The 22537-nt window shown below is 39.0% G+C and overlaps 1 protein-coding gene across 4 annotated transcripts in view; it reads right to left on the bottom strand.

The window, feature by feature from the left end:
• The window catches only part of LOC149255202 (translocon at the outer membrane of chloroplasts 64-like), a 257950-nt gene that overhangs the window by 124638 nt on the left and 110775 nt on the right, over positions 1-22537 (bottom strand). Inside the window, exons 5-6 of one of the 4 annotated variants that reach the window (XM_089460380.1) lie at positions 10242-10424; positions 9909-10056 (exon numbers count right to left, since the gene is read on the bottom strand). In XM_089460380.1, the coding sequence (XP_089316506.1) occupies positions 9909-10056; positions 10242-10424 (331 nt within the window). The remainder of the gene's footprint in view (positions 1-9908; positions 10057-10241; positions 10425-22537) is intronic. The other 3 variants (XM_089460381.1, XM_089460382.1, XM_089460383.1) reach the window with 3 other exon arrangements.

Here is a 22537-nt window from a genome sequence, read left to right as displayed (position 1 = left end):
CAATTGAGCTCTCACTCTCACAATGATAATGAAACCCTCCTACCCTCCCTCCCTCAATTTATAACAAAAAAGCCAATTTTTTTCTGCCGGAATATTTTTCCCGCGCCATTCGCTCCCATCCGTCGTTTTAGTCGCTCCGGGAGTGACTTTTATAACCCGGGAGCAATCGCTCCCTAACCGCTCTCGGGTTATAAAAATCGCTCCTGAAGCGACGAAAGCGACGCTCCCTTATTTGCTCCTCAGAATGGCAAGGAGCGCAAATTTTTTTAACGGGAACACGCTCCCAATCCGCTCCCGAGTTGCTCCCGCCCGGAGTGCGGATTGGGAGCGGGATCAGGGAGATGCTCCCCCGCAACACTGTAACATACTATATTTTGTGGTCATTGATACTCTTGCACAAATTTTGGGAACATGACAAAGGATTGCAGGGCATATAACAAAGAGGACTCCAATCAGTTCCCCAAAAGTAAGATTGTAGGGAGATACTCCAATGTGCTTACCAACAAAAAATATGCTCCATCATTCATGTACAGAACTAAATGCTTCAAATGCCATAATGTTGGACATTTAGCTAGAGATTGCAAATTAAAGTGGGTCCTTAGACAATCTGAAGAATCGTCGATTAAGCAAGAAAAGAGAGTCACAAAAGTTTGGAGGAGGAAGCAGGTTGCACCAGAATAACATGTTGAATGTACCCTAAATGCTCAGGGCACCAATACTTGTTGTTGAGCAAATTAAAAGGGCATAATAAAGTCATGCATACAGTCAAGGGGAGTTGTCCTCGATAAAGATAGAGATAGCAGCCTGATGGTAAAAAGGGCAAGATGACAAAAGTAGTAGCACCATGACAGGGTGAGCACAAGTCAGCAGAAGTAGATTTATCACATGTAGAGTTGAATGATAACATCAACAAGAAGAAGCATGATAATAGGGGGAGCACTTGATGATTGCCAAGAAAATTCCCCTTTTGCCATTGATGTCAAAGGAGGAGAAAATGTTGAAAGGGGGACAATATTTCCATCAATGACAAAGGGGGAGATTGTTGGATAAAGTTGTCATTGATGTCAATAAGATGAAACCCTTGATGTTGATTACAAACCCTAAATGCCAAAAAGAAAACCCTTGAATGGCAAACCTAAGTTGGAGCATGTCTTGGATAACTCTATATGCGAGACCCTAATTCGAGAAAATCCTAACCCTCAGCACAAAATTCTAAGTGAAGTGCAAAACCCTAAACCTGACCCTAACCCTAAATTCTTGCTCCTAATGATACCCATATCGCACATATGGGATATTTCATCGAGTTTGACTAAGTTTAACCATAGACTATCTGACTAAGTTTGACCAAATTGTTTGATAGAGATTGACCATGGACCATTTGGCCAGCATTGACCGCAGAGCTTGACCACAAGTTCGCAAATGCGAGTTTGACTGCATGAATATTTACAGCAAGAGTCACGTGCATGGGTTTGACCACAGAAAATTGACTTTTGAAAGTTGACTTTTGATTGGTTTTACTAGCATTGACTAGCAGCAATTTGACCAAGTTTGAGTAGTGATTTGACATGTAATATTTGTATGGATTTCTAGACAAATTTCTGATTTGTAAACCTTGCTGAAAAGGCAATTTCTCCTCAAGAAAAGTTTGTTGGGTTTTCTCCCATGGTTGGGTTTCCCAAGGTAAAAATATTGTGTCCAATGTCCATGGTCGTCTTTCTATGATCGTTATTTTTTCCGCTGCATTTACAGTTGATGTTAAAATTGGCAACTAGGGCCAAATTCCACTTTGTATAACTCATTTGATGGAGAGAATTATTGCATTGAATTCCTCTTTTCGAGAGGACCAAAATCGACCTAAAGATCATTGAATTTGGACAAGGAGAAATATGTTTTTGAGGTCAAGCACACACATGTAAATTCTTAAGGTCAGCCACACCATCATGTAGGCTCATGAAGCCCAAGCAACATGTCTTTTGACCAATGTGGAAAAAGTCGCCAAAAAGTCGTGATTAAATCAGCAATGTCTAATTTTTTGGACTAGCCGATTTAATCAGCCGACTTGTTGGCAATTTTTTCCTAGTTGAAAAGTTGGGATTAAATCGAAAAGTCTGGATTTATCGGGATTTTTTCCAAAAAATCTTAAGTGAGGTAGTTTCTTTAACGACTTAAAAACAAAAAACAAAAAATTGGGATTTTATTGAAAAACTTGGGATAAAATTGGAAGTTTTTCCAAAAAATCATGAGTGAGGTAGTTTTTAACGACTTTAAAAAAAAAATTAAAAAATTAAAAATGAATATCTTTGTATTCTTTTAATTTTGCAGACTTTTTCAAAAACCTCCCGACTTTAACGACTTTTTCAATTTCTAGAACCTTGCCGATTTAATCTCGACTTAGCCTTTTCCACATTGTTTTTTGTTAGGATATTCTGACACATAGGAAATAGTTAAGTATAACTTGGTCTAGTGTAGAGTTAGGTAAAGTGTGTTTCTTTACTATGTACTTTTGTAACTTACAATCTGACGGTCACGATATGTTCTAGACGTAAGTGATCTGATGATTCATTCTCTCCTCGGTATTACTGACACTTGATCTGTGGCTTAACACCCAATTGGTCCATGATCTCTAATTAAAGAGCATGGAGGGTCATTTGTAGGGTGACCGTTCATAAGAGAAGCTTATGTAAATTTTCTTTCTTTTATTAATAAATTGCCTGAAGTGGCCACGATGACTCAGGCCGTGGCCTGTTTCCCTCTTTGAGGGTTTTAACCACTCAATAATACTGGTGTATTGATCTGTGATTTGTTTGTGAGCCGTGTCCTTTGGTGTTCTATTTGAGGAACTTACACTGTAAATTCCTACATGGTATCGGAGCTATTTGAGGGCCGCATCCGTTGGTGATCCAAATCCGAAGTCGGCACAACTGCATCTGACTGTCGTTTCCTAGATCTATTGTTTTTTACTACTTTTGGGCCGAGAGGACTGCTCTATTATGTTAGGAGCATCTATTCCGGTGAGGAACCCCTTTCATTTCACGCGGAAAGTTTCCAATAGCCCTAGCTATGTCATTTTTAAGATCCGGAGGTATACAGTATTTATTTGTAGTTTTAGTTATTTATCTCTCTGTTTATTTCGGTTTATTTATCTCTTTGTTTTACATTACAAGATCTATACCTTTCATTTTTGCGTTATGTTCTTTGCCTCGCGACTCTATGCGATCTGAGCAAATTAGAAACAAAAAGGAAGGATTTTCCTTGTGTGTATGCTCTTTTCCACCGCGCCTTAGTGTGATCTCGGAAAATCAGAAACTTTGAGGAAAATATTTAGTTTCCAACAAAAGCTAACTTCAAGCCGTAAGGTTTAGTTTTTGTTGCATGTCCATGTTGGGTTGTGTGGTATTTTGTTTTGTAGGCAAAAAAGGCTTTTTCAAGTAAGCACGCACCCCAAAGCTTCAGTGACCAAAAACAAAAACACCCTTCCTCTTTTCCAAAAATTACTAACCTTTTAAACTAGCTCACTTGGTCCAAAGTTACTTTATGAGAATAGAGGTCTTGGGTTCAAGTCTTTCTTTTTGTTGCATGACTTTTTCAAAAACCACATGTAACTTATGTTTTAGAGTTACGTTATGTAAAAGTGTTCTCACCCATTATAAAAAGTGAGCCACTTATAATTCTAAAGTCTCTTCATCTTTTATTTAAATTACAACTTAGTAAGTAGCTCATAAAGTGCCATTGTAAAAGTGACTTTCACTTATTTATAAAAGTGGGTCACAAAATCTTTTTTTTTAAGTGAGTTAATTAGATTAAGTTTAAAAACGGGGGGGGATTTTTTATAAATATAACATTATCATTCACTTCCGCACATTCCCGCACTTCGTCGGCATCTTCAACAACTCTTCTTCAAAAAACCATAACTTCTTCATCTAGAAGCCGGTTTTTTTTTTTTTATTGGCCTAATTTTTCAAGATCTTTCCATTGGAACACTTAGTTTGAGAATCTACAGCTTCAGTTTCTGTTACAATGGAAATTCCAAGTTAAGTTATTCTTGACAGCACCAACTACTTCCAATGGGTGTCCTACATGGAGGATTTACTTAGAAGTAAAGGTCTTTATAGAATAGTCTCAAGCCAAGAGTCTAACCCTAAAGATGAAGATAAGGCAGTCAAATGGGAAAATAAACAAGATCAAGCACGTGGGTTGATAGGGATGCCTATGTCTCCAGACCTAAGATTCCATATCGCAAAACTTGATACCCCTAATGAAGCAATGAAACAACTCAATAAAGTTTTTGAAATTAAAAATGAAATTAGAGCCCATCAACTAAGAAATGAGTTGCATACGTTGGACACCAATAATTTTTCTTCCATTGAAAATTTTTTGTCCAAGTTCAAGACCCTTAGACTTCTCTTGGAAGGTGTTATGGTTAAGAAAAAAGATGGTAGCCTTATATATTCCATTCTTACTAAGTTGGGACCAGCCTACACTGTGTTTGTTTCCACTTTCCATTCTACTTGAGAAACCTTTATTTCTCAAGAACAAGCCTACAAGTCCCCCTCTTTTGATGCATTTTCTGATTTTTTGATAAGAGAACATGAAAAACTCTTACATCTTGGTCTTCTTAATCTTGGAAACTCTTCTAAGAAAGCCTTAGCCGCCCAACAACAACCAAACTCAAAGAATCCTAAGAAACAGTATCCTAAAAAGAATGGTCCTAAACCAAACAAGGGTCCTAAGCACTTTCAGCCTCAAAATGAAAAATCTATTCAACAAAATGATAAGGCAAATAAAAACAAAGGGAAGAAGACTGATAGACATTGCAACTTTTATAATCGAGATGGCCACTTAGAATCCAAATGCTTTAAGAAGATGGAGGCCTTGGAAGCAGCAATGAAGAAGCATAACATCCATTTGGAGCATTCTTCAACTTCAATTTCATCTTCAGAAATATCACTTTCTACATGTGGTTGTCAAGCATCTCAGTCTGGTTATGCACTAAATGTATCTTCTTCTTCTCATTCTCATGAGTGGCTCATTGATTCTGGAGCTTCTTATCACATGGCCAAAAACAAAGCCATGTTTTCTTCTTTAAATGATTGTAACACCAAAAATATATATGTTATTGATGATAGATCTCTTAGTGTTGTAGGGACTAGAACTATTCATCTAGACAATGGTCAATTTAATGATGTATTATGTGTTCCAACCTTATCCTACAACCTTCTATCTGTATATCAGATAACTCATTAAGGTGGAGGTAAAATTGTTGAATTTTCACCTCATGATGTTGTAATTAAGGACCTAAGAGATCCTAGACAGATTTTAGCCACTGGCATTGCTGATGATTCTACAAGGTTGTATAAGTTTACCAACTTTGGGTCATCAACTCTTCCCTCGGTGTTTGTTGCTCATAATGATGAAGTGAGCAAACTTTGGCATAAGCGATTTGGTCACCTAAACTATCGCTCGCTTCAAAATCTATGTAAAGAAAATATGGTGACAGGTCTTCCTATGGTATCTTGCAGAGATGGTGTTTGTTCTGGATGTGTACTCGGAAAACATCATCAGGATAGTTTTGAAAAACTTGCCTCTTGGCATGCCTCAGCCCCTTTACCGTGCATAGTGATTTATGTGCTCCACTTCCAGTTGTTTCATTCTCTGGCTACAAGTATTTCTTAACTTTCATTGATGATTTCTCCAAACGCACTTGGGTATACTTCTTAAAACTCAAGAGTGAAGTATTTAACATGTTCTTGGCCTTTAAGGCCTTTGTTGAGAAACAATCTAGACATCAAATTCTTAAGCTAAGAACTGATAATGGCAGAGAATATGTTAACAACAAATTTATCAACTTTTGCATGGAGCATGGAATTCAAATGCAACATACTATTCCATATATTCCACAACAAATGGTGTAGCTGAAAGGAAGAATCGCACCTTAAAGGAAATGGCTAATTGTATGCTTCAATCTAAAGGACTTAGTCTTAAATTTTGGGCAGAAGAAATTAACAGTGCAAATTACATAGTAAATCACACTCCTACTAAGGTTTTAAAGAATATCACTCCAGAAGAAGCATGGAACTCAATTAAACCAGATGTGAGTCACTTTCATGTTTTTGGAAGTGAAGCACGGGCCCATATTCTCGATGAGAAACATAAAACGTTAGAACCTAAGAGTGAAAAATGTATTTTTGTTGGATATTCTGAAAATGTCAAAAGATATAGACATCTTTCACCTAAGTCCAAAAATGTTATCGTTAGAAGAGATGTAAATTTTGCTGAAAATATATCGGCCTACAAGCTTAGTTCGGCGGATGTGCCACCTTCTCAAGATCCTCCTTCAGCGCCTTAGCTTCCAAAATGGGTCTGTGCTACTTGGGATGCAGCAAGTTCTCTTGCAGGTGATCCTACAAATCAGCGAAATACACATTCTCAATTCGATAGAGCCTCTTCTTTATTGGCTCAAGCTTCAGCGAATTATGATCCTGACACCTCTACAGAAGCTTCAGGCCATCCAGATTGGGACGCATCTATGAATGAAGAATATTGTTCATTATTGGCAAATGATACATGGGATTTTGTTTCTCTTCCAAAGGGAAGAAAACTTGTTAGATGTAAATGGGTTTACAAAACCAAGTTTGGACCAGATGGAAAGTTGATAAACATAAAGTTTGTCTTGTTGCTAAGGGTTTTTCACAAGTTGAAGACATTGACTATATTGAAACCTTCTCCCCTGTTTCCAAAATGAACTGTATCTGCGTTGTTCTTTCCCTTGCTACGTCTTTCAAATAATGAACTCTATCTGCCTTGTTCTTTCCCTTGCTACGTCTTTCAAATGGGAAGTCCATCAGATGGATGTTAAATCTGCCTTCTTGCATGGGGACTTGCATGAAGAAATCTATATGGAACAACCTCCTGGCTTTATACAAACAAACTCCAGCCTTTATGGTCTCAAGCAAGCCCCTCGGGCTTGGTATGCCAAAATGGATAGCTTTCTCTTAGATACTGGCTTTTCTAGGTGTCATTCTAACAATATTGTCTACACCAAGAAGGTGGGTAAGTCTCTTATCATTCTTGTTCTTTATGTTGACGATCTTATCCTTACTGGTTGTGATCCCAACCTTATAAACCATGTGAAGTCCAGTCTTAAAAAGAAGTTTGAAATGACAGACTTAAGACACTTGCATTATTTTCTTGGTCTTCAAGTCTTGCAATCCAAGGAAGGTATTTCCCTTTCCCTGTCCAAGTATGCTTGTGGTCTTCTACGCCACTTTCACATGGAAGACTGTAAGCCAGCCCCTTCTCCCTTTCAGTCTGGAGCCAAACTTTCAGTGACTTGTACTTCCCCTGAAGTTGATGCTACCTTACACCATCAACTTGTAGGAAAACTTTTGTATCTAACCCATACCTGTCCTGACCTTTCTTTTGTTGTTGGCCTTATTGCTCGATTTACGCAAAACCCACGTGAAAGTCACTGGGAAGTAGCTAAAAGAATACTTCGTTATGTTTGAGGTACAGTTCAGTTTGGGATTCACTACAGTGCAAAAGCATCTCCTCTATTGGTTGGTTTCAATGATTTTGATTGGGCTGGTGACACTGATGATCGGAGGTCTACTGCAGGTTATGTCTTCACTCTTGGTTCTGGACCTATTACATGGGCTTGCAAGAAACAAAGTGTCATTTCTATTTCTTCAGCAGAAGCAGAGTATCATGGTGAAGTAGAAGCTAGTACGGAAGCACTGTGGCTTCATCAGATCCTTTCAGAGTTTGGCTTTCAGCAGCAGCATCTGACTACACTTTTGTGTGATAATCAAAGTGCCATTCAACTATGCAAAGATCCATTCCAACATCAACACAGCAAACACATTGAACTACACATGCACTTCATCAAAAAGCTCATTCATGACCATGTTCTTGCTTCAGCAGAAGCAGAGTATCATGGCGTCATGGAAGCTAGTAAGGAAGCCCTATGGCTTCATTAGATCCTGTCAGAGTTTGGCTTTCAGCAACAGCGTCTGACTACACTTTGGTGTGATAATCAAGGTGCCATTCAACTATGCAAAGATCCAGTCCAACATCAGCGCAGCGAACACATTGAACTACACATGCACTTCATCAGAAATCTCATTCATGACCATGTTCTTGAAGTGCAATACTGTTCAACCGATGATCAAGTTGCAGACATCTTTACAAAGGCTCTCACAAAGGCAAAGTTTACTAAACTTCGATTTATGGTTGGAGTTCAGGAAGTTGTCACTAAGGGGGGATGGGCTCTAATGCCTCCTTCCTTCTCCTATTGTGTCATATTTGTACATTCTTCAATCCTATCCCAAGTTGTTCTTAAGGGGGGATGTTAGGATATTCCTACACATAGGAAATAGTTAAGTATAACTTGGTCTAGTGTAGAGTTAAGTAAAGTGTGTTTCTTTACTTTTGTAACTTACAATCCGATGGTCACGATATGTTCTAGACATGAAGTGATCTGAAGGTTCATTCTCTCCTCGGTATTACCGACACTTGATCCGTGGCTTGACACCCGATTGGTCCATGATCTCTATTTAAAGAGCATGGAGGGTCATTTGTAGGGTGACCTTTCATGAGAGAAGCTTATGTAAATTTTCTTTCTTTTATTAATAAATTGCCTAAAGTGGCTGCGTTTGCTCAGGCCATGCACTGTTTCCCTCCTTGAGGGTTTTAACCACGATAAGAACACTGGTGTATTGATCTATGATCTGTTTGTACACCTCATTGGGCAGCTAATCTTTTCACACGTGTGGCAGAAAGGAGAATGAATTTCAGGAGGCCAAATTTCTGATCTATTGCAGGGTTTGAACAGCATTGACCAAAGGCTATTTGTCCTCCTTTGCCTATGATTTTTCTGGGAGATTATGTTTGGGCAGGCCGTACTGTTTGGCACAGAAACCGAGAATTTCTTGGCACTTTGACGTTCGTTGACCGCAGGCTTGTTTGACCACAGAGTTTCCTCTCTCTCTCTGCTGAACATTTGATATAATAATAAGAAGAATTAATCAAAAGGTTTTCCCCATCTTGGAGTTTTTCCCTGGCATTAGCCAAATTCTGGTGTTCTCTTGTCCTGGCTTGTCTTCTGCATTTATTGTTTATGTTCTATCTACAGTGACTGTCAATGTGAATAATGGTTAATGTGATTGCTATCGGTAATTAGGTGGACATTGTCATTGGGCTGATAAAAAGAAATTGAAGTAATTGTTGCAAGTATAGAACATACCATTGTTATCTAAAATTAACAGTTGAGATTTTGTGTGTGTAATCATGCAATGATACTAGTGGCATAAGAAATACTGTTTGGAAACTCATTAGGAAGTAATTATCAGATCTGTAAATTGTATTCTACTGCATTTGCATGGAATTTCAACACTTATTACACGTGTTTGTCTTCAAAGTCGGAAACAATGAAATTCAAAGAAAATTTATCGACAAAAAATAATATGATCAACTTCACCATTAAGTTCCATAATGAAAATCAAGCAATTTTCTTTATAGGTTAATACATTCAAACAAAAACAAATACAATATTCTTTTAATTCAAATTTGACCCAAAACTGTCAAATTAAATACTGAAAAAAGTGAATAAATCAGTATATTTTTTGGTATATGTAGTATATATAGTGTTGTTTTCATATATTTTAAGTTCAACAAAAACAACCTAAAACACCACCTTGAACATTTCAAAAATAGTTATCACTCATCAATTAATTACACCACTGTATGGGATTCATAAATATTCAAATATTTTCATTCAAAACTGTCAAATGCAAAGACTAATATTGCAAGTATGACTGGGGGGAGACATGTCTAAACAAAAAGTGCATTGATTAGTCAAATCCAAACCCTGAAAGTATACATAATGCTTATTCTTCTTCAAGGGATTGTACCTTTGCAGTAAGAGGAATGCATTGCAAAGATTCTTCAAAGTAGAATTTCCTTCTCCATTTCTGCTTTCTTCATTTTTGAAAACCTTGAGACTTGGTACTTTGGAAGCAACATACTGCCCCAGATTTATATGATTTAAAACTTGACCTGCTATATTTATGAAGCGTTACAACAAACCCAGAAAACAGATTGACAGAATGCCAATTCTCTTCCAATCAGAAGTTTAATTTCTTCTGCTCATCAAAAATAGAAAGATTCTATCAAAACAGAACTTAGAAGAGATGATCATATTTTGACACATGCCCCAACAAAATCCTAACTTGCATCTTACTTACAACCTGGTAGATTTTCAACAGATCTAGTGATGACACCAAGAGTATTCTCTTCTGGAATTGTCGAAAGCTGAAAGCAGTCATCAGCAACTATGACACGCCTTGACCGTCTGAAGTCTGACAATGGCAACTGCAATAGTACATGGCCAACTCGACGAAGAACATTTGGATCCCTAGCAAACCAGCCTGCCCAGATCCATATTTGCATGTCAGATGTGTATTCATGTCATTACTCGTGATAAAACGAGAGAGGTATTTCATAGACTCTATTGCCATTACTAGAAACAATTACTGTAAAAAGGCATCGCCTATGATCTGCACATCAATGGGCAAGCTAAGAATGACATGTGCATAGGGTAAATTTTATAAACATTGGCTATGCTCTTGAAAATTGAACTTATTACATTCCCCATATCAGCTACATTGTGGAGAAAAAAAACTGTTTACAGATCATACTCATACTATCTGTGTAATGTTTATAAATAATAATAAATAGCATTAATATAATCAAGTAGGACCGTTGTGATTAGTTAAGTCTGGAACACGTTAGACAACCAGTTTTAAAATTCCATCCATGCTTCAATGAGAGTTCTTATTTTGTAGCTGACCTCCTGCAAGCACATGCACAAGGCATCTGATGGCTATTACAGAGAACTGCTTTTCTGCATGCACATGGATGAAGTGTAATGTATTCAACCATTACATGACTTGGTTTAAGATTAATTGCACTACATGCATGTAGCTGTCTTTAAACTTGGATACACCTGTTGTTAAGGGGCATTAAAGTTAGGCACTTTTCTCAGAAACTCTGGTTCTGTTAATGTACGTGGCACGTGCATACACAACTGAATAGTGAGAAGTATTTTGGATGTTTTGCGGGGATAAATTTTCCTTATCTGGAATAAACCTTGTTATCACCAAAAGATTCCCACCATGCAAGACCTGGAAGGGGTCTGGAAACTAGGAAAGAAGCGCAGTCATCTCACTGACTTCCCCACACTTCAAAGTTACGGCTTGCTAATTTCAGAAGGTATCCCTAAATGATCAAGGGGTCAATACTCAAAAGAAAATGATCAGTAACACCAGAAATTAATATTAATGTTGCTGCCCTCAATGAATCTGCAACTACATATAACAAACAAGAAGCTTAAAAGTGTCCTAAATGCAGAAAATGTATAAAAAGCCATGCAGAAAACTAGTCTAAGCTAGGGGCGCAATAAACTGATAAACTAAGTTGCAAAAACAGAAATTAGAGCAAGCTAATATGATTGTTTTAAGGCTGTCTATGCTAAATTAAATGTTTCTGGACTTTTTCAATGCATGGAAATGGGAAAAGCATAAGGTTTCTCTCTATTTCTGCATTAAAAATGAAAAACACGACCTACAATGCCTACATATATGCCCAAACTGCCTAAAATGCACAAATTTTTAAGTAACAAAGTGATTTGTTTTATATGAATAACTAAATGACTAGAACAAAAAGACCAATGCATTGTGAACTGAAGAAGATCACAAGAGGAAAGTGAGCAAGGTGGAAGAAAGATCCAATTCCTAATACTTAAGTTCTATCAAAAATGAAACTAAAAGCAGAAGTCTATGAAAATTATGAGATTCTTACACAAAAAGGACAAGAGATAGTCACCAAAGAATCGTTTGTTTGTCTTCATTACCAACGGTTGTAGGAAAAACGATGTCCTTGAAAGCTCTGGACAAGTATGATCATGCTCTGCTGGATGGAGTAGGTACAACCACAATCCAACAAAAAAATACCCAACTATCACAGGTATCATACGCTAGCTCTCAAAATCACTATCAAGAAAAGAAAAAGCAAAAAAGGGTGTTGTCACACAAAGTGTCTAGGCACCGTGACAACGCTCAGAGTAAGGGTTGTCACTCTAATCCTTACTCACTCCGTTTAGACTCTCTCCTAGACAAGTCAAGGGGGGGTAGTCCCTAAGGTGAATGAATGAGAATAGCCTGTGGAACACAGGCTCTAGGAGACTTGAAGATGGAAAACCTGATGAATTAAGGACAAATCTTGGTTAACTAAGATGAATAGATTAAACACAAGACACAACCACAAGATAGAAATGATTATAGACCACTGCCCTAGTATTCGATTAACCATAGATTAAGTAAAAAACAAGTTATCCAAAGTAGCGTCCATCCAAAAATCATCATATAGTGTTAAGGACATGAAAGATATAAGCTCTTCGTTTATTAACTATCCTAATAACATGAAAAGCATCTACCTAAAAAGAAAAACTTAAATAAAAAGGATGTAGGGTTAAGAATACAATACAAAGGATGGCCCATGGCATCAAATGTGTTCCATGTAGTGCATGTTGAGCATTTGCCTGCTTTCAGGCAAATCTGTTGGTTGTTTCACAGATGTGCCATGTCTAATCCTGCACATGGTAGGACTTTTTCCTATCCAAAAATCAAGTTGCTCGCGGCCATCAGATGGATCAAACCGCTTTCCCAATCTCTTTCTCTTGCGCTTTTTCTATGTGGCAGGTTGTGATGTTGATGATGATGCGGTTAGCATACAACTTCCTTCTTGATCCGAAAAACGCTCCTATGGAAAATTTGGAATGTTCAAGACTTCTGTGACCTACGTTTCTTTATGAACCTAATTTGTTATCACTGGTGGATCAACCATGTGAGTATCAACCTGATTCTTATTAATTTCCATTTTATCTGGGTCACCTTCAATTAGCTACTTTTCAATGGAACAAATGACCTCATAATAAGAAGGAGCTTGTTGCAACAGACAAGGAGGCTTATGATCTGTTGACATTTCCTTGTTTCTTTCATCCTCTGATTGATGTTGAAATTTTTGTCCTTGTATCTTTTCCATTGTTATGGCGTCCATCTGGTTAGAGTGTTCCACCTTCATAGCACTGACTTCCTTGGCATGGTTTTCCTCCATGGTCAATAACCTATTCTGAAGACATTTGACTAGCTTCCATGTCCTTTTTAATTTTATCATTCTTTGCTTTCATGCCCAAGAAGCAGTTTTGCATATAGTTTATCTCTTTCTTATGATTTGCTTACATGGTAGCTAACCGATTATTATAATCGAATCTCATGATGGCCATTTCTTCATCCATAGTTGACAATCTGTTCTGAATCGAACTTATTTCTTCTTGATAATTTGCTTCCATGGCAGTCAGTTGATTTGAATGATTAAATACCATGATCGTCATCTGATTTGAATGATTGAATTCCATGATTGTCAACTTTTCTTCTAGGGCCAATAACTTGCTTTGGATAGAATTAATTCCCCTAACATGATCAGTTGTTAATGTTGCTTGATTAAGTTCCATATCTTTAATAAGTTGAGCCTGATTAACTTGTGCATTCTTGCTTACTTGAGCCTGATTTAACTGTATGTTTTTAACCATTTGAATTAACTCCTTGAAACCATTTTCAACTTCTATAGTTTTCTTTACTTCAGCGTTCTCTTTGACTTTGTCTTTATCTCCATAATTATCTTCAAAGGCATCAATGATTGATTGTAGAGAATCAAAAGTGTTCTTAGGGAAATTAACGAAACAATCAAAAGCATCTCCAAATAAGGTAATAATGAAAATCTTCATATTTAGAATATGGGAGACACTTGTTTATACAGAGGATGACATTCTGAAGGTGATCTTTAACCGTAAAAGCATTGTTACCTTGAAAAGGAGGAAATTCATCGATGGCTTCACCAAAAAAGGAAGGGCAGCCATGCAAAGCTCCCTGAATATTAGTAAAATCACAAGGAGCAAACAAGTCATATTCCATGATGACGCGAAAAAGATGGGCCAAATGGATATCAGAGAGAGAGATCCCTGCTCAAGAAAATCAAAACATCTGCAAAAAGCGAGCTTCTAGCAGAAATTCCTGTAAGAAATGGAATAAGTGTGGTATATAAAAAAATAGTTAGTTTATAGTTTATTAAGCAAAGGGCATGACCGAAGATCATGCCCGTTCACCAAGAGGCACCCAAGGCAGTATATAGCCAGGGCCTCACACAAAATGTAAACATCATCTATCAATTATTAATAAAATATTTATCATGGCTTTCAATTATTAAGTTTGTATGTTCCATTTGGTATCGGAGCGAGTAGATCGCTGCCATCCTGTGCTACGCTACCTCAGTCGTTGTTTGCAGCGTCCAACGTTCGCATTGTCACAAGGCCACTGCCATACCGGCTGCCACATCTTCCGCTGCAGTCCGTCGAACCACCGCCGCTATCTCTGTCGTCTCACCACTTCCATCCGCTAGCCCGCGTCTTATTTCTCTGGGCTCCGATGTCTTAGTTCATCGTCGTCCACCTGTGCCCCCGACCGTTGTGTCTGCCTCCGTCTTCATCGCCACCCACCTGTGCCCTACCTTCCACCGCGTTCCTTTATTCATTCGATTCCTAACATTCGTCCAGCACATTATTAATAACTTCTAAATTAATAACTATATGGTATGGAGTTAGCTATAAAAATTATATATATATATATATATATATAATTTAATTTAACAAAAAAACTTATGTTATATAATTAAATTAATTAATTTAATTTAATTATTTAAAAAATAAAAATAAAAGCTGGTAGACAAATATACACCCCCACAAACTCGTTCAATGTCGTCGATGTCAATGGCTGATTTCAGCAAAAAAATTATTGACTTGGAGAATAGAATTACTAGCCACTCCGATGATTTCAACAAAAAATTAGTCGATCTCGAGAGTAAGTTTATCGGGCATTCCGACGATATCAAGAAGCTTCAGGATACGACAAATCGGATAGAACTACAGCTTGGGCAAAACCAGATCCAATCCGAAATGAATCATAATCAGACATTAGCGTTGTTGAACACCTTGTGTGGAAGGCCGAAGGTTACACCCGAACAAATACTCCAAGATGATGGAGGTAATCAACAACACAATTCATCAGATTCAACAAATTCATCAAATTCTCACGAAAAAGCGAAATCTCCAAAAAAATCAGCCACGCCCCATCAAGGAAATAGTAACGCGACTTTTTCAAATAAGCAACTCTAGGATACATTCACCAATCAACACCCTCTTTTCGCTCCACCATTAGCAACGTATCAGCGAAAGGCAAAAATCGAGATGCCCAAATTCGATGGGAACGAAAAATGCAGCGTTGCGTGGTTGAATAAAGCAGAAGAATACTTCGAGATTTACGACATCGACAATGATGACAAAGATTAGGCACGCTTCCATGAAAATTGAAGGAGAAGCATATAATTGGTATATGTGGTGGAAAAAGACGACAATCGCCATCAGTTGGAGAAAATTAAGGATACATTCTTTAACAGATTCCAAGGTGTAAAGGAAGAAGAGTTCTTTTCAACACTCATTAGATTACGACAAAAAGGACGTGTGGATGAATACACTCAAGAATGGGAGACCTTAGCAACATGAGTACCTGGGTTATCAGAATCTCGTCTAATTCAATCATACATCTCCGGACTTAAAACTCATCTACATTTAGAACTTGAGCTTCATGACATTACGTCAATAGAAGTAGAAAGATGAAAAGCAAAAACTACTGAAAAGAAATTTGAACAGATATTGTGGTCAAAACCAGAAAAAGTATATTCGAGATGAAGAATGCCCTAGTTTGTGGATACGAATAATACAAGATATGTTCCACCACATCGTCATGAAGGCAAAAAATTTAACGTGGAAATACAAAGAATAAAATAAGGCAAATGCAAACGCTGTGGCAAGAAGTGGGACCCTAAACATAGGTCTGCTAAAGGAAAAGAATCAAAGAACCTATATAACTGTGAAGCAACTAATGATTCAAACAGTGATGATTCCGACATAGAAGAAACAGAAGATGCCCCAGAATTCTCTCCAGAATTAGATGATGGAAGTATTCCGCAAGTGTCACTATCAGCTATGACAGGTATATCACAACCTCAAACTCTAAAATTGAAAGGACATATAAAGAAGAACAACATAGTGGTTCTCATCGACTCTGGTAGCACCCACAATTTTTAGATGCAACCGTGGCAAAGAGACTCAACATTTTCACATTTCCCTTACCGAACATGAAGGTGATGGTCGTTGACACTGGACAGTAAGAAGATTGAAAAGGTAGGGAAATGCCATAAGGTAAAATTGCAGATTCAAGACTTTAATTTAGAATCACCGTTCTTCACTGTACCATTAGGTGGAGTAGATGTGGTCTTAGGTATTCAATGGCTACGAACTCTAGGCACTTATGCTCCCAACCATCAAGTATAGTTCATAAGATTTAACTGGGGAGGGCAGAGGTACAAATTATACGGATTCCAAGCACCAGACAATCAAATCGTATCATCATCTCAGATGATTATGATTCGAAAAGGAGCACCAATTTATGTAGTACAATGTCACCAATTAGAAATGTTATCTGCGAATATGATCACCGAAGAGTCACCAAAGGTATAAGATCTAATTCAGAAGCATGAAAAGACATTTCAAGACCTGCCTATGGAAATGCCTCCTAACAGGGAAATTGAGCATACAATAGAAATCAAAGCAAGGTCACCCCGTCAACATCAAGCCGTATCGATATCCACATCACCAAAAGACGGAAATTGAGAGATTAATCCAAGACCTTTTAAAGTGTGGGATCATCTCGAAAAGTAAAAGTTTGTATGTTGCTCCAGTGGTATTGGTAAGGAAGGAGGATGGTTCATTCAGGCTATGCATTGACTATAGAGGATTAAACAAAATAACAATTAAAAACAAATTCCCAATCTCGTTTATCGACAAAATGTTGGATGAGCTACATGGCGCAAAATACTTCTCAAAATTGGACTTAAGGTCAGACTATTACCAAATCATAATTAGGTTGGAATACATACCAAAACAGCATTCCGAACACACGAAGGTCACTATCAATTTAAAGTAACGTTGTTTGGGTTAACCAATGCACCAGCAACGTTCCAACCACTATGAACGCATTATTTCGTCCACATATCTTAGGAAGTTTGTATTAGTATTCTTTGACGATATTTTAATTTACAGTAAAACTTGGAAGGAGCACTTACAATATCTGGATAAAGTTCTTACACTACTGAAAGAGCATCAGTTTATGCAAAATAATCCAAATGCACCTTTGGAAAGGAAGAAGTAAAATACCTCGGACATATTATATCCCATGAAGGTGTAAAAGTGGACCCTAATAAAATCAAAGCTATAAAGGAATGCACCAAACCAGTTAATATATCCAAGCTAAGAGGGTTCTTAGGATTAACTGGATATTGCCGAAGATTTATTAAAAACTATGCACGTATAATGCATCTCTGACAAACCTTTAAAAGAAGAATTCATTTCAATGGGATGAGAAAGCAGGAATGTGTTTTGAAGAACTGAAGGAAGTTATGTCTAATGCCCCGGTATTGGCAACGCCAAATTTCTCTAAACCATTTATCATCGAGTGTGATGCTTCCAAATTCGGTATAGGTGCAGTGTTAATGCAAGAAGGGCACCCAATAGCTTTTGAACGCAGGACGCTCAATAAAAGAGAACATCTTAAGTCCACATACAACAAGGAAATGCTCGCTATTATGCACGCACTGGCTAAGTGGAGACAATATCATTTGGGAAGTAAGTTCTCCATACAAACAGACCATAACAGTCTCCAGCACCTCCTTCAACAAAAAACACTTTCCAAAGAACAACAAAAATAGATTGAAAAAATTGTCACCTTTGACATGGAAATAATACATAAAAAGGGAAAAGGCAATGTAGTAGCAGACGCCTTGTCTAGGAAAGACGAAGAACCAACACTACTCGCAGTCTCGGTTGTTGTTCCTGAATGGCTTAATGAGATTCGAAGTGAGTATGCCAAGGATCCATAAATAATTGCGATAATCAATAACCTTCCAAACAACTCAAAATTTGAATGGAAGAATGATATTCTATGGTACAAAGGAGGAATCTATTTGAATGCAAACTCCAAGTTTAAATACAAGATACTCAACGAGTCACATGATTCACTATCAGTTGGACATGTAGGATTCTTTAAAACTTACTACAATGCACGTCAATCATTCTTTTAGAACGGTATGAGTCGCGATATTCAGAGGTATGTAGCAAAATGTGACACATGTCAAAGAAATAAAAGTGAAAATATTATGACACCTGGATTACTTCACCCCTTAAACATTCCGAATCAGAAATGGGAAGAAATATCAATGGACTTTATTGAGGGATTACTCGTATCTGAAGGCAAGGACAAGATTTTCGTAGTGGTCGACAGACTCACCAAATATGCTCACTTTATGGCAATAAAGAAAACAGACTCAGCTAAACAAATCGTTGAAATATTTTGCAAAAATATATATAAATTACACGGTTTTCCGAAAGTCGTTGTGAGTGATAGAGATGCCAAATTCAAGGGTTATTTTTGGACGGAATTGTTCAACCACATAGGGACCTACCTAAATATGAGTTCCGCTTATCACCCTCAAACAGATGGACAAACAGAGGTTGTCAATAAATGTTTGGAAGCCTACCTACGTTGTTATGCTACAGAAAAACAAAATAAGTGGGCTCAATGGTTGCATCTCGCTAAGTGGTGGTATAATTCTACTTATCATACATCAGCAAAAATGACGCCATTCCAAGCTTTGTATGGATATGAATCCCCAAAATGGAAGGATCTAGCTACCATCCAGACAAATCTACCTGTTGTTAAAAACCAACTAGAAGAAACCCAAAAAATCATCCAAACCCTAAAAGAAAACTTTAATAATGCAAGGAACCGTATGAAGCAACAAGCAGACCGAAACAACTTATCGAAGGATAGAGAAATTAGGAGCGATGAACCCTAGCTTCATGATCGCCGCCTCCGTTCCTCTGGCCGCCGCCTGGTCTCTGCTCGACCATGATGAGGACGGCGAAGCAAACCTCAGCCTCAAGGAGCTGGTTTTCACTTCAAGCTATGATTTGCAGGCTGGAACGATGATTCCTTTTTTCTTGGATGCCGCCTCCCTTCCTCTGGCTGCCGCGCGAAGGGCTCAAGGGTTTCGAACAGAGAGAGTGCAAGGCGAAGGCTGTTCCGGAGCTCTTCTGAGCAAATTTTCATACACATCTCCCTCCTGGGCGACAAAGCCTTACCCGATCTCGGCCCAGTATTCTCGTGAACCTTTATTTCTCCGATTATTATCTACCCGGAAGGGTTCGCCGCTGAAGAACCTTAGGGTTATACGAGATGTCAAGGTGGAAGCTGAAGCTTCTCGGCGGCTTCTGGTTGAGCATCAAGTCTTGGAATCGATTCTTCGGAATAAGACGGATCGCCAGAACTCAATGTCTCTGATGCTTCAGATCGGCCAAGATCTTGCAGATCCGCTCCCCCGGATGGGAAATAGCCACAGCAGATCTGCTCAAGGAAGCTCGGCTTTCGGGAAGGAAGGGTTTGCACCGATTGGCTGTACGCCTCTTCTGCCCATGAGGCAAATCCAGGAAACGAAAATCAATCAACGCGCATGCCTCCTCTCTTCACAGATCTGCAGGGGAAAGAGGCATTCGGACTTTTCTTCCTCATTCCAGATACAAATCAAGCTCATTACAGGCAAAACTATGCTACAATGGGTAAGCCAGACCGATCTAGTGCAGAATCTCAAGCACACACTGAACATCAAGCTGGGGATCCCCTCTGCAGCTCAACGGCTTCTCCACGAAGGTAAACAACTAGAGGATCTCCATCCTATTTCTTTTTATGGCATTAAGAAAGATGCATCCATTATTTTAACCCTTCGTTTGAGAGGAGGAGCTGCTGGAGAGTCATCCTCAGCTAAGGCATTTTCATATAAAGATGCAGTCCATGCTAAGAAGCCTGAAAAGACAGTTCCACCGGCTCAGGCTTCACCCAAGCCTTTTTTGGTTGACAAATCGGAGGAGGTTCCTTCTGTTGAGATCTCTTACCCTGACCTGGCAGACGACACCCAAAAATTTGCTGAAAGGGCCATCATCTGCAGATTCAATGGGCTCTGGCCACGCTCAAAGGATCTTTATGACTGGATCAAGGACAACTGGACTCACCGTTGCAAGATTTACTTCTGTGCAAAGGGATATTTTATAGTGCTGTTCGATAATCTCGAGCACTACGAAAAGGCCTTAGAGGAAGGCCCTTGGTTCATGGGTTCGGCAGGTCTCTTCTTAACTCCATGGTTCCCAGACTTTGACCCAGCCTCTGCAGCTATCACTAAAGCCCCTGTCTGGATCAGACTTCCAAATCTCCCAATACACCTGTGGAGAACAGAAGTATACAGGCAAATAGGCAACACTTTGGGTTGCTTTTTAATGGGAGATTACGAGAGGGAACGGCAAGGGCTCTACACATATGCCAGAGTTTGTGTGGAGCTAGATTTAAGCAAGGGATTGCCAGAGCAAATCAATCTCAAGATCAATGACACTGTTTGGACCCAGTTTATAGATTACGAAAATACTGCCTTCCGATGCCGTCATTGTCACCTGACAGGGCACCTTCAGAACTCCTGCCCATCGCTGACGGCAAGATCGAAAAAGGGAATCTTTGCAAAAACCAAACCCAAGCGTTGGGCTCCCTGCCCTCCGCCGCCAGCTGGGAGCTCCAGCTCCCCTAGTTCGGAGGATGGGGAAAGCGACTCAGAACCGGACCAGGCGCCTCAGCCGATGGATCCGCCCATGGATAATATGGGGCACACCCATGACACAACAATCTCCCAGAAACGCGCCCATGAGACCTCCTCTGAATCAGAAAAGGAATTCCCGATGATAGAGAATTCCAGTCTTCAAGTTGTCCTAGCTCATTCTCCCCATGATGGCTGGACAAAAGTCAACAAAAAGAAAGGGAAAAAACAATGTGTTGGAGTTTCTGCCCCTATGGGGTAAAAGTCAGTTAGTCAGTCTGTGATCTCAAGTCATCTGCTGTAGCTATGAGTTTGAATCTTTCCTCCGGGACCGAGGTTGATGGATCCATCATTTCCGGTCTGCCGGTCTCTTGCTTCTCCTGATTGTACTATATTTTAATTAATAGAATTAGTCTTTATCGAGAAAAAAAAAAACAAGCAGACCGAAACAGAACCGAAAGAGAATTTGAAGTCGGAGAATGGGTATTTGTCAAGCTCCAACCATACAAACAGTAGTCCTTGAAACAAATAGGAAAAAATAAATTAGCACCGAAGTTTTATGGACCATATCAGATCAACAAAAAGATCAACCAAGTTGCATATAGTTTAAGCCTTCCAGAGAAAAGTCATGTTCACAACATCTTCCATGTCTCCTACCTTAAAAGGGCACTTTGCAACCATCAATCTTTGCAAACAATGCTTCCATCCCTAGATGATGAAGGAAGGGTCATTTTAGAACTAGAAGGTATCTTATCTACCAAAGCAGTGTTGCGGGGGAGTGACCTCCCCCCTTGATCTCGCTCCCAACTGCGCTCCAGGCGGGAGCGACTTGGGAGCGGGTCGAGAGCGTGCTCCCGCAAAAAAAAAAATCTCCCTACCAATTTCAAGATCGAACTCGGAAGCGTCGCTTCCATCGCTCCAGGAGCAGTTGGGAGCGAAATTCGCTCCCTACCAATTTCGGGATCGAACTCGGGAGCGTCGCTTCCATCGCTCCGGGAGCAGTCAAGGAGCGATCGCTCCCGACTGCTCCTAGGCTTTAAAAATCGTTCCCGGTGGGTGAGCTACATGGAAACAAAAAGTCGCGTTCAAAACAAAATTCGCTAGAGAAAAAAAAACGATGGTTGGAAAAATTAAAGTGAGGCAAGGAAGGGAAGGGATGGAGGGGGGTTAGAAATGAGAGTGAGAGTGAGAGCAAGAGAGAGCACAAGAGAGTGAGGAGCAAGAGAGAGTGAGGGGCAAGAGAGAGTGAGGGGCAAGAGAGAGCAAGTGAGAGTGAGAGCAAGAGAGAGAAAGGAGCAAGGAGCAAGGACTTGCAAAGGGAGATTGGAGGCCAAAGAGGTAGGCTCTATTCTAGCAATTTATTTTAATGTTCATAACTTCATTCCTAAATAAATAAATAATGTTTTTCTCCCATTCCCTTTTTTTGTAAATTCAAAACTTCAAATTTCAAACATCATGGTTATATTTCTTGGCATTGTCTTCTTCTTGGTTCCTTTTTTGGTTATTATGATGTTGGAGAGTAGTGAAAGGAGAGTTGAAAATGAAGAAGTGGGTCATAGTGGATTTGATGAAAACCCCAGAGAGGAGCTGGAGGAGAGTGAACATGAGTCTCAAAAAAGTAAACAAGACCAAACTCCATTGTGGAAATATGTTAATAGGCCTGAAGCGGGGAAAGGGG

Source organism: Pinus tabuliformis, chromosome 7 (genome assembly GCF_031772625.1).
Source record: "Pinus tabuliformis cultivar Carrire ecotype Pingquan chromosome 7, CPIR1, whole genome shotgun sequence".
Lineage (NCBI taxonomy): Eukaryota > Viridiplantae > Streptophyta > Pinopsida > Pinales > Pinaceae > Pinus > Pinus tabuliformis.
This window is presented reverse-complemented; position numbering and strand designations above follow the sequence as displayed.